The sequence below is a fragment of the Penicillium maclennaniae genome, assembly GCF_028827695.1.
Source record: "Penicillium maclennaniae strain IBT 15551 chromosome Unknown utg000001l:1.0-3280838.0:1.0-3283122.0, whole genome shotgun sequence".
NCBI classification, from domain to species: domain Eukaryota; kingdom Fungi; phylum Ascomycota; class Eurotiomycetes; order Eurotiales; family Aspergillaceae; genus Penicillium; species Penicillium maclennaniae.
Genome location: NW_026623213.1, coordinates 3,073,713 through 3,086,359, shown reverse-complemented (window position 1 = coordinate 3,086,359; position 12,647 = coordinate 3,073,713). Strand labels below are relative to the sequence as shown.

The window sequence follows — 12,647 nt, the reverse complement described above, 5'->3', positions numbered from 1 at the left end:
TAATGTCACATCAATATTCCCAATCACATCATATAACATTCCAAGTCTTTGAAATATTCAATCGATGGGCATCTACGCCTCATCCTCCTCCTCGAATTCATCCGCACCGAGCAATTCATCCTCATCGTCCACCACATGTGTGTAGTCGCCTCGACGGGCAGCAAAAGAGCCCCGAGTGTTATAAGGTCGCTGGTAGCCACGGCCACGACCGCGCACCATTCCACTAACACTACGCCATAGACTGGTAGCTAGCAGTGGAAGTGACTGGGCAACTGCAACGATACCAGCAATGACAGCAACCGGAATTGCGACCAGCGCAGACTCGCGACCGAACAGGCCTTCGGTCGTGACCGATCCACCCTCACCCAGGCGAATCTGTCCGAACTTGCCGTCCCATCTAGTGAAGACGTAGTAGCCGATTCCGGCTGCCACGGCGATGGGTATCACAATGGCGAAGAATAGACCAACGCCGCTGATGCCGTGTTTCTTCTCGAACTCTTGTTCCTTGTCGGGGCACGGTCGAGGCTCGACCTGGTCATAACGACGACCACCCTCGCAGGTTGATTGCGGGATCTTGCGGTAACCCGTGGGTTCCCAGTATTCAACCAACTCGGGATCGTTTTTGCACTGCTCACTGTGATCGGGCTTGGGAAGCCCAGCCACAAGACCACAGCTGCCGTCACTCTGCATCTCGTAGTTGAAATCGCTAATACTTGTTAGTTCACGGGAATGCTTGTCGTATGTGTTGATTGGAACTTTACCATTCAAAGTCTGCACGGGTGCACTCGCAATTTGAGCCGACTCGGTGAATGTGCGGCTCTCGCCAATTAATCCAGCACTGGGCTTCGGGCTTCTTGCGGTAATACTGCTCGACATGTCCGAACAGGCAAACGTCGTCTCCCTGTGCCTCCAGAGCTGGATGCTTAGGAGCCCACAAATAGTAGTCTTTGCTTTCACCCGCATCTTCATCCAATTCGCACTCACGATCCCAAATACCGCTAAAGTCAAGACTAATTGTGGCGAACTTGTTGTCAGAGGATTTGGCATCCTTACCCCACAACAGGAAGCGCTTGGATGTGTCGGAAGGTACAGTCGAGATATCATCGATGATCATTTCCTTATCCGCGAATTGGAATTCGCTCCAAGTGGCGCCCTCGTCTAGACTGTAGTGAACAACCTTAGTCGGTTGCAGCTCGCGGACAAGCACGATCAGAGACCCGGCGTCTCCATACTCGAACATGTACCGTCCCTTCTTGACATTCCTCCAGGTGACACCGCCATCTCGGCTCAGGAAAGTATCGGCGTCCTCGGAACTGCCAAGATATTCACCTACGTTACCCACGCCGATGAGCATGCCGATAGCGGATCCTGAATAGAAGGTATCACGGGCATCGCGGCGTTCTGTGTAACCGTGGAGGTGCAAAGCGCATTTCTCGGTGCCCTGGCCCTTGGTGACGGAGCAATCGAATTTCTTGCCCTCAGCGTCCTCCAAGGGCGGGGCCAATAGCGCCCACTGACCACCGTCATTGTGCGTGATCATAGAACGCAGCTTCTTGCTTGCGCCCTTGTCCTGCACATCCTTGATGTTTCCGACAACATTGGCGAGAGCGACGCCCTCGAGGCCAGCCATCTTCTCGAAATCCACGTAGCCAAAATCGTTGACATTCAGCCCCTGGAGACTGAGGGTGAAATATGTACCATTGCTGTTACTCTTGACCAAGGAACCGTAGCTGCGACCCTTCTCCGTGTTGATCACCACCTGCAGGAACAAAGCGTAGTTGGAGCCAGGCAACGCGGTGTATTGATTGACATCGACATTGATGGGGAAGTGGGCCTGGGCAAAGGTCTGGCCATCCATGCTGGTGCTGACATTCAGGAATTTATGCTTTTCAGTCGGGAAGGTAGCCACAACGAAGAACTCATTCATTGTAACGAAGTGGGCGATGTTGTCGTTAATAACATTGGGGTTTGCGAACCAGTCGTCCTTGGTGTTGCTGGAAACCAGCTGACGGTTGTTCTTCCGATCTTCTTCGAAGTACTGCTCGCAAAGAATGAGTGTTTCGCTGTTCTCCCGACCATCATGGTATCCGAATTGACACTGGTCGACACCACGGAGCATCTTGTGCCATTCATCACCTCGATTCTTGGTATACCACGCAGTGTAAGTGCAGGAACTGCCCTCGCACTCATCGTTGCCGACCCACATCATCCAGTCGATGTGCTTTTCATGGAAAGACAAGGGAGAAGTGTACATCGACATAGACTTAGTGGGCTTCTTGAATTTGTCAAAACTGGCTCCACGATTGACAGTTGACCAGCCATCTAAGCCGCTGGTCAGGAAGTAAGCACCATCAACATAGTGCGGATGAGGGGCGATCGCTACAATGTTCTCGTCCTTGAGCGCTTTGGGCTGTTCCCAAGTCTTGCCGTGATCTTGTGTCATGTAAAGTTCCTTCTCGTTCGTGAGCATGAAGATGGTCTCATCGTCTCCTTGGTTACTCGTCTGTCGCTCAAGATAGAAGTATTCCTTGTAGTTGTGGGTACTCATGCCTGTGACGGAGAAGTAATGCGGCTCACCGGCGCGAACCTTGCCATCAGCGATGGGAGGTGGAGAGCCAGTGGAGTCTCCACACGATCGTTCAACCTCTTTGTCAAGGTTCTCTCCACCGTCGCGGATACAGACATTTCCAGGGATGAGTCGCCAGCCCGAGGGTCCCTTGTAGGTATCGCTGGGGTCTTTGCATTGGCCCGTCGGAGGAGTCAAAGGAACGGCTGGAACGCATTCTTTGCCATCTTCACTAAGCTTGAAGTTGTAGTCACATTCAAAGTCCTCAGCAGAGCACTTGCATCGCTCAAAGGCAGGAGGTTTCATCTTAAACTCCTTCTTCATGAAGCAGTCCGCATCGGGGTCGCGTCGCTGGTAGACTTGCTTGTGACCCATAAGACAATCGGCTTCTCCATTCTCATTCTTGCGAGCGATCCAAGGCTTGATGTCGTCGTCGGTGCATTTGCGCTCGTGAAGACCATCGAAATCAATCGAGTATACCACGACGCCTTTAGCAGCGGCACCGACTAGCATAAATTTAAGGCTTGTCGCGTCTGGGGTAGTTGTGAGATACAGTGGCTTGATAGCCTCCTTCAGCTCAAGGGGCGTCTCCCACTCTTTGCCATGGTTGAGAGAGTATTGAACCTCCTTAGTCTTGCCTTCGCTGGTGACAGCGACAATCACACCACCCTGGTCACCGAATTCGAAATGATGCGGGCCCTTCAGAGCATGACGCCAAGTGAGACCGGCGTCGTCCGAAACATAAAGATCGCCGTCCTTGTAGTCCTTCAGATACTCGCCTGTGTTGCCCACGCCCATGACCAGGCCCGGAGCTGGGCTGGAAAACATTCGGCGCAAAACTGGCAACTCACGGAGTGCATCGTAGGTGGTCATTGAATGGAGATGCAATCTGTCGTCGCCAACCTTGAGATGCTGGAAAGTTCTGCCGTCATCGAAACTGATATCAGTCACAACCTTCTTCTCTGTCCCGTCTGAGCCAAGGGCTTCTTTCCAGTTGTCGACAGTGTTGACAATGACAATGCCTTGGATATCGGTGACCTTCTCAAAATCCACAAATCCTTCCTTGTCCCGGTTTGTATGCTCGATATTGGGCGTGAAGTAGGTTCCGTTGGAGTTGGAAGTGTAGAGTACACCCATGCGATTCGAGTCCCATGTTGTCTGCACATCCACTTGGAGACTGTAATTAGTGCTTTCCAGTAGAGTATACGCGTCCTCTTCAATTCGGTGGCCACCAAATTCAACGCGATGCCATTCGTGAGAGTCATCGCTGACGTAAAGAGCTTGTTCGATGGTGCTTGCTGACTGAAGTCCAACAACCAGATACTTCTTAACTGATCGAATCAGGATCTGTCTGCCACTGACAGGCCGTCCCCGATCCAAGTTGATTTCGGTGCCGTGCGCATCGTCGCGGAAGTAGCTGTCGGAGTAGACCAAACGTTCCGTCATATCGAAAGGACTCCGCAATCCGGGGGTCACACAGATGACCCGATCCCCAATTGTGTCGGGCATGTTGACATCATGCCCGAACTCCGGAGTACCCGCAGCCCAAAGGCATGATAAGAACGCGCCCTCCAAGGTGTTATGAGTTTTGAAGTCATCCGTTGTATAGATAGTGACCCTCACACATGGGAAAGAAGAGCAATCCTTGCCGTGAAAGATCACCTTTTTGGGATCCCAGCCACTGAACATCAAAGGAGCAGACCGTCCGAGCTTCAAGCTCGGCTGAACGCCTGTCTCAAACGGTTTCCAAGTCTTTCCTTGGTCCGTAGTAACCCAGTGAGTGGTGCCCTCGCTAAGAGCGTACGCGCGGTGTTCCTTATCATGCGGGTGTCTCCAGATTACGGCGACCTGACCTTCCATATCTCCATCAGCACCCTTGATGACCTCCCATTCTTTGCCTCCATCGAATGAGATGAGAGCATTCTGCTTGAGAGGGTCTCGCCAGACTATCGTGTTGCTGCTGTCGAAGTAGAACAAGTCGGAGGGCGGGCTATCGAATTCGGTAGAGGACACCTTGGGATTATCCCCCTTTGCCGCGGCCGGGCCAGCGGCAAATGCCAGCAAGAGCCCGACCACGAGCAACAGCCACCTCGGAATCATGACCGCTGATCCTTAGGCATCTGAATGGGTAGTGACGTGGTTTGGAGGAACCGCCTTCAAGAAGCGGGCCGAGCCGGGGCGATGAACGGGGATGAGGTGAGAGGGAGGAGTGAATCGAGTGATTGTCAAAAGAAGCAGGGTTGTGTCTAAAACACTAGATTCGCAAAGCGCAAAGAAATCCAGATGACGCGAAAGAGATGACGGAGCTGCGTGGCCTCTGCTTGGGGAGCTCCCCTGTCACGTGCAACTTATCGGCTATCGCATAGTTCGCGCGTTCCACGGTTCTTTACGCTGTATCCGGAGATCAATTGACGCTAACATGGAAGATATAGATGTGTAAAAGGTATTGAAATCAAGGCCTCCAATGCACTATTTTAAAAGATTATGCAGCAAAAATGGTTCTATATACAGAGCGCTGCGAATTGATAGATACAAGAATGTGGTGAAGTTCCATGATCCGACACCAAAATCACGCTTCAATGCAGAGACCGTCTTCCGCCAAAAGACGCCGTTTAGAAACAAATGTTCGCGCGCTAAAAAGCGAGAAAAGTATGCCAACCCCAGACGAGGGAGAGAGAGTCAGAGATGCCAACGTGTAAGAAGTTTTAGGCTCGTCGAAGGAGCTTGCGCCACATCTTCTTCATTGTGCCTGATTCGTGTAGATCTGAATCCCAAATATGTTGGCTGCGGTCTGCTGGTGGAAGTGCTGCCAATTGCAATGGATCTTCCTGAGGTGACTTCTGTGATGAAGCGGGAGACTCGGTGCGAAGGTCGGGTCGGGTCAAGGTCATCTTCAGGGTCATCTCGCGATTCCCCAGTAGTCGTTGCGGACTAGCTTTCGACCCGGGGAGTGACGATTGACGCCGCTGCAGTAACGACTGGTGGTCCACGGATGTTTGAGAACTTTCTCGTATCTGTGGCTGGAGTTGTGGCGTGGGTGGATCATTCAACGACCCTCCTGGGCTACCAATCATAGTCCCGTCTTCATCTTCAAAAAAAGTTCCACAGAAGTCATGAGACTCGCTCGCCGGCTCTGGGGTAGCAGGTAGCTCCGGTGGGATGTTTTCCTTATCCTGGTCCAACGAGGGGAAGCCGAACTCAATAGCCTCATCGAATTTCTGTGGAGATGCGAGGTAGACCCGCAGTTTGAGACGAGCATCAGGGTCCTGATAGTACTGCGCCTCAGGGTCAATACTCGAGGTTGATGACCTCGGTGCATGTGATGGTTGACGACGAGATCCTGGGCGCGAAATCGAGCGATCAGTACTGGCGATCGGACTCAGGGGCGGTATAGAAGGACTGGAAGGCAATGGACGAGGGGGCAATGAGGCTGTTGGTCGGTGCCTCAGAGCATGTTTAGAAATGGAGAGGGACCGCCGGAAGGAGGGACGACGGCGAGACTTCAACCTCGCTGCAGCTGATTCGGCCACATGTGCATGGTATTCGTCCAGTGACAGGTCCAAATCACCATCCTCATCGAGCCAGCGAAAGCTGTCGTAAAGTGACTGATCCATTCTGGGATCAAGATCGTCCTCGGAGTCCAAATCCGAGTCAGAGTCGTAAAAGACGGATGATAGCTGCGCGACAGGTAAAGTGGCTTCTGACGGGTGGCTGTCGTTGGAGTGGCGACCCCGAGTATTAGGTCTACGATAGAACGCCTCGTCGGCAGCGTCGAGGATGACACTCTCCCGATAGGCGCTGCGCAAACGGATCCGTTCCTCCGGAGAGAAGAGCTTCTGTTGGAGTTTAGCGGGGAGAGAATGGAAGCATTGCGAGTCCGCCTCGGCGACCAAGTAGGCCAGTTGTAATGAGCCGGGTTTGCGAAGATTCTGAGGTCTATTTTTCTCCAGACGATGCCTCCTCAGGGATGTCGAGGGGTTCCTCGGGTGGAGAGGGCCAGGCCCAGGGCGAGTCCGATGGGAGCCATAGTTGGAGAAGGAACTGGGATCGCTCTGGGCTAGCCTGATGCGCATGCGCTCGACATTCGAGAAGAACTGGGCCGAGTCAGCGGAATGAACGATCAAGTGGGTAAAACAAAGCGGCGTTGGCCAATGTGCAGAGTCGAGGGTAGCGCCATGGTATAATAGTGCGAGTGTTGGTGATCTCCACTTGCGTTTCCGACTTTCCGACTTTCCATTCAGGGGTAACCCGAAGCCACTCGACAAGGAAGTGATGTACAAGGGTGTTCAACAAAGAAAGTGGCTCATCGTGCCGTCCAGAAATTGATGTTCTCCGACACTATCGAGCGGACTATCGATTCACCAGGCAAGGAGGGGGAAACCAGTGACGATCGAAAAAGAGAAATGCCCACACAGGTGTCTGTGTGCATGTGTGTGCGTGCTATGTACATACCTTTCTTCTCACTGCTGGAGGTAATGACTCAAAGTCCTCACTGGCCGGAAGTTGCATGGATGCGATGTCAAATGTCGATCTCAATGCCAAGTTCAATGACCCTAACGGTATGTACGGATCAGACGCATCGATGGTGGCGTCCAATGTTCAATAGAAAAGGGTATTGTATATTCTAGGGGAACAGAGAAAGAGAGCGAGGCTTCCTGGATATAAAGATGCAGGAAGGAGAGGGGCTCCTGCAAGCGCCGAGGGTCTTACAAGTCCTACATGGATGGATTTCGATATCATGAACCGGTGCACAGACCGTGATGTGACAAGATCTATTTGGAGACCTGTCACCTTGACGCCCCCTCAGTGGAGATGTGCGTTGGCCCTTTCTCTTTCTACGAGGAACCCTTTTCCCCTCTCCAAAAGTACGAGTTATTGCTTTTGCATATCGTTATGACGAGTCATGAACCCTGCGATGGAACGGTTCACGTCTGCGTTTGCGTGCCGTGTTGTCACTTGTAGCCGAGCACACGAAAGGTACGTTTTCCGCGAGGAAATTAGCTCCTGGAGAATCAAACTATGAGACTGGTCATCCCAGAAACGGCCGCCTTCGTATCCCGGCCCGGCCCAGGATGTTTGGATCCAGGTTTCTCACAGTTTCCCTAGGATCCGGTCATCGCTGCCGATGCAAGGGCATAATGGTTTGTGACTGGTCAACTGCATGGATCGTCGCGGATGAAGAGCCTAAAATTATTATGAAGTCCACGAGGATGCGCTGAAACGGCTTGGAGATATTCAGGATCGAGTCGTCAGATCGATTTCAAATGCCAGTCAGAAAAAGCAAAGAACGGAAACGAAGGACAAAGAAGAAGAAGGACGAGGAACTAAGGCAGACAGGCAAACGAGGAAACGGGGGCTCCACCCGGATCGGTACGCTAATGCGTCTGAGAAATATGGAATCGATGAGATTTAGAACGAACGGGGAAAGCATACGAGTCACAAAACTATACCTAGGTAAACTGGCCTACTTCTAGGCTTCTATTCTACCTACTTCGTAACTACTATGACCCTAATTGGGGTTCACACAAGAGACTGCGGACGAAAACTAGAGTCTCCACTCGTCTATTACAGTGCATTCAGCACTTGCTGCATCGCTGGCGTGTTCGAGTCCTCGCGCCGCGAGACATACGCCCGTACCTCCTGCACACTCAATTTGGCTTCGGGCCCAGCTCTGCTTGACCCGCCAGACCCGGTCGCTCCACTGGCGGCTCCCCCCACGGATGCGCTCGCGTAGTGCCTCTGCACCGATAACAAATAGGCTACCCACCTCCAATAACACGTCCAGCGCGCCACCGGGGCCTTTGGTCTCCTCGTCAATGTCCCACGACTTGAGTAAGTCCGCATATTGCGTCATGTCCTTGGTCACCATTAAGCCACCGGGTCCGCTGACGGCGAACCGTTTGAAATGCTCCAGGAGCAATGCGCGCGTCCCAAGGGCGATTTCCGTGAGTACCTGACGAACGTTGGCCCCGCTGGCCGGTAACGACGTGCGGGCGATGTTGTGCACCTTCGTCAGGAACGTACAAATCGAGGCGCAGGTCTAGACTCGAAGTTAGCTTTGGGCGCGGAAACTTGTTTGATACAAGTCAGATCCGGAGAATATGACCTACCGGGGTTTGTAACATCTCCAGCCATGAGGCGTTGTCACTCTCGCGTGGTCGGAAGTCATTTTTCTTCTGTCCGGAGAGTAGTCGACTCACCCACGCGAGCGAGGCGTCGATCGTCTTCTGTTCGATTGTATTGATTTTCTCTTCGATTCGTGACGTCGTCTGGCTCGTGCGCTTTTCCATGTCACGGCGGGTGGTGATGCTCCCGGTCGCTAAGGGTAACAACACGGCATTCACACACATGATCATCAACGTGGTGATACTGATAGTCGTTCGGACCGACAGAAGATAGCTGAAGTCTGGCTCGGTCTTGCTGGACTCCTGTTGCGTGGCCGCCTCCAGGGCGGCATCGAGGCAAACATCCACGTATCCGTCACCCATTGTCACGAGTAGAAGAGTCAAAAGAGCCGACACGTCTTTGTGGGTATCCGAGTTGACACTCAGCTCGAGCCCACGACCTACCGCTTCCGCAAGCCACTTGAGCATGCGCTTGGCGTCACTCAGGTTGGGCTGCCCGTCTTCGTCGGTCAGCTTGACTTCGGTTAGCTTCGTTTCCGGGACATCGTCTATCTTGGCTATATGCATCAGAATCCGTCGTTGAACAGGCGAGACGTCGTACGAGTCCAGTCGATTGATGAAAGTATCTCGAGTCGTGGAGAGCAATTCAGTTCCAGGTCTAGACAGTGACGCCATGAACGTGGTAGCAGCCTTCTTCCGGCGAGCGTGGAAGCAAGTGAATCGGAATAGTATCGCATTGAATAGTTCCTCCAAGGTGCGCTTCTCGCGTTCGATATAGGATGACCCGACAAAATAGGGAACAAACAGCTCTTCCAGCTGTTGGTCCAGCAGCAGTGCGGTCTGCGAGGAGATGGGATCCGGGTGCTCGGTCAATCCGTGCGCTTTTAAGTCATCAATCAACGAGCCGATATAGCCCCGTGAGCTCTGTAGACATCGTAGAAAAGCTAGTGACGAAACTCCACTGGCCTTTTCTAGGACCATCTCGAGTCGCTGCTGAATCGATTGTTGGAAGACTCGCTGCAGGAATTTGCCCAGGACCTGCTCGTAGTAGGGAAAGGCCCTCTTAATAATTGTGGATTCTTCCTGCACCACTACCTTCACTTCGTCGAGCAAAGACTGAAGGCTAGAATCGATACTAGGAAGTTCGGCATCCGGATCGGCCAACTTCTCCCATGATTCAGCATCACCGCCCACTTCCTCGGTCACCAATTGACTTCGGTCAATGAAGAACTGATGCTGGTTCACGAACAACGCAATCACACTACTGCCGCCGTTGAAATCTTGCAACACGGTAGCACAGTCCTTCATGCCGTCGAAGTTGGCCTTGCGGTAGAATTCGTCGAATTGTTTCAGCAGGTCCTTCTCCAGAGTTTCCGAAAACTTCTCAATAATCTCTCGTGTGTTCCGCCGCGGTGTAGGGCTCTCATTTACCGATTCTGATGAGGAACTCGGCGTGTGTCCGCCATTGGCAGCTGATAGGTTCTCCTGCCAACTCTGCGGATCCAATCGTTGACTGATACGCAGCAGCTGTCGTGCGAACTGTGCCGAGCGCACTTTGGCCTCTCCCGTGCCAGACCGCCGTAGGTTCTCTCAGGAGCGAGATCTCGCCCCGATTACATACCCCGTCCCGACACTCCAACAGGAAATGGGCATCTAGCGCCCGGCGACGCTGTCGATCTAGCTCCTCCAATCTTCTTCCGGTTTCTACTGCCATGTTTCCCGTACCCCCGGCATTCTCTAGACCGGCGCCATTGAGTGACGTGTCCAGCTGCTGAAACGACTCAATGGTCTGTCGCAATTTCCGGCCCAGCGTGGTGAGGTTTTGCGAATGCTGAGCTTCGGCGCGTCGCACTGCTGCTGAAAGCTCATTCTCGCGTATCTCCAGATCCCCCGATAGCTCGCCTAGTCTTCGTTGGGCATGTTCAAACGTGCGGATGAGGGGCTTGGGGTCAAAGGCTTGGTTGGCAACACCGGTGGTTCCGACGGCTGAGCGGCGACCGGAGATGGCACTGTCGGAGAGCGTTTCGATAAACTCCTTGACGATAAAGTCGCGACTAGAGAAATCCTCGAGTGTGAAGCTAGGGCCTCTAGGGAAGACGGAGCGGGCGGGGTTCGAGGAGATTATAGATGCATTGTCGGGCATCATGGCGATTGTAGAATGAAATTCATGGGCCGCCTTGTGACCAGGCACAGTATGTGAGGATCGACCAGCTCAGGTATTGATGTGGTAGGATCGCGAGAATCCGGGGAAAGCTGAGATGCGCGCAGTCGGAGGTGCGCGTAAATCCACCGGAATGCGATCAAAGTCACCGCCTGGTCTTGATCGTTTGATGCTACGAAAATCATTACCTTATACACTATGTGCACAAAGCATGGATAAACCAGGCAGTAGAATTGTTTTGAATTAAATCTTATTTAATATGACACAATTGGCCGAGTTGCCTTGCAGTTTTACCTTAAGTTACCCGTGTAGAAAGGAATACCTTGGCCTCAACGCAGAGGCAGTCCAAATGATTCAGTTGGCAGCAAAAATAAGATCTAGACGGAGTTGTCCATGTGTGACTCTACGAAATATTACCAGTAGCACGAACAACGACTAGCGTGAACCTGGGCTGTGAATTAAGTTGTACAATCCACTGTGACTTGCATGTGGACAAGTAGAGGACATCTCAAAGTTCCCGCTGTTTTTCACCAACAACCGGCCACCATGGTCTCCCAAAAAGATCGCGAGATCCTGCGCGCAGAAATCCGCTCAAGAAACAACCAACTCAATGCCACTGATCGAGCGAATCTGTTGAAGCCATACCTGCCAGATCCTGCCGAACTGTCGACGCCGCAACGATCCCGAGCCTCGACCTCTGCATCCCAGCGACGCCAGAAGGCTCGAAAGACGCCCATCCGCTCTTTCATCAAGTCTCAAATCCACCACCTGACTTATGCTATCACACACATCATTTTCGGTATCATCGTACGATTGCTACAGGCCTACCATGCCGTTGTCGACCGTGTCTTTGCCGTCGTCTACCACCACCACCGCACGCCCGAGCTGATCCGCAAAGATGTTCGTGGCTTGAAACGACTGCCGCAGCATCTGAGCGTCATTCTGACACTGCGCACCGAAGATGATGCCCTGGCGGTGCTAATGGACGAGGTGGCCGAATTGACTGCCTGGAGTTCATGCGCGGGAATCCAACAGCTCAGCGTATATGAAAAGACAGGTATGATAATCTCTTCCCACTTGCTTGACGTATACTAATTTCACTGGATAGGCGCCCTCAAATCCTGCATCCCAGCCTTGCATCAAATCGTCACCACCAAATTGGCTTCCTACTACGGCACACCCTCTCAGCAGCCTTCTCTCCAACTCTTCGCCCCCCACCACCCCGTGCACGGCGACGCCCCTGACCCACACTCTGAGAACCCTGCTCTCGCACTTCTTCTTCTGTCCTCCACCGACGGTCGTGAGACACTTGTTGATTTGACCAAGACCCTGGCGGAGATGGCACAGAACGGCAAGCTGTCACCGGAGGATATTACGCCTGAACTGGTGGATGCGGAGATCAGCGAGATCACTACTCAGCCCCTCCAAACCGACTTTGCCTCTGGTACTGCGAAGATCCTCAAGCCTGAGCCGGATCTCTTGTTGATATTCGGGTCTTTCTTGAAACTGGATGGCTATCCTCCATGGCAGATTCGTCTGACAGAGATGTACTGCACTGGCGATCGCAACCACGCTCTAACTACTGGGTATGGAGAAGCCGTTGAGTACCAAGGATTCATGCGGGGCTTGTGGCATTATGCTGGGGCTCAGATGCGCTTTGGTCGGTGAGCAGAGAGAACGAAAAGAAGGCGGAGGTTTCAGTGTATCTCCTTGCTGACAATATTTGTTATACCCCGTCGGCGTGGAAGCCGAGGTCTATTCATCTCTAAACCATAGATACTGCATCTATCATAAT

General features: G+C 52.7%; 4 protein-coding genes across 4 annotated transcripts; 1 reads left to right on the top strand and 3 right to left on the bottom strand.

The window, feature by feature from the left end:
* Positions 1 to 72: 72 nt before the first annotated feature.
* On the bottom strand, positions 73 to 4,666 carry N7477_001180 (vacuolar protein sorting/targeting protein 10; the record flags this gene model as incomplete). Its single annotated transcript, XM_056962843.1, has 2 exons — positions 73 to 706; positions 762 to 4,666. The coding sequence occupies 2 exons, from the start codon at positions 4,664 to 4,666 to the stop codon at positions 73 to 75; spliced, it is 4,539 nt and encodes a 1,512-aa protein (XP_056827846.1).
* A 605-nt stretch (positions 4,667 to 5,271) lies between these two features.
* N7477_001179 (uncharacterized protein) lies at positions 5,272 to 6,743 on the bottom strand (the record flags this gene model as incomplete). Its single annotated transcript, XM_056962842.1, has 2 exons — positions 5,272 to 6,660; positions 6,702 to 6,743. 2 exons carry the CDS (start codon positions 6,741 to 6,743, stop codon positions 5,272 to 5,274), a joined length of 1,431 nt encoding a protein of 476 aa, XP_056827845.1.
* A 1,368-nt stretch (positions 6,744 to 8,111) lies between these two features.
* N7477_001178 (exocyst subunit SEC10) lies at positions 8,112 to 10,834 on the bottom strand (the record flags this gene model as incomplete). Its single annotated transcript, XM_056962841.1, has 3 exons — positions 8,112 to 8,606; positions 8,677 to 10,278; positions 10,313 to 10,834. 3 exons carry the CDS (start codon positions 10,832 to 10,834, stop codon positions 8,112 to 8,114), a joined length of 2,619 nt encoding a protein of 872 aa, XP_056827844.1.
* Positions 10,835 to 11,398: 564 nt separating this feature from the next.
* N7477_001177 (ditrans,polycis-polyprenyl diphosphate synthase) lies at positions 11,399 to 12,520 on the top strand (the record flags this gene model as incomplete). Its single annotated transcript, XM_056962840.1, has 2 exons — positions 11,399 to 11,909; positions 11,961 to 12,520. The coding sequence occupies 2 exons, from the start codon at positions 11,399 to 11,401 to the stop codon at positions 12,518 to 12,520; spliced, it is 1,071 nt and encodes a 356-aa protein (XP_056827843.1).
* Positions 12,521 to 12,647: the final 127 nt, after the last annotated feature.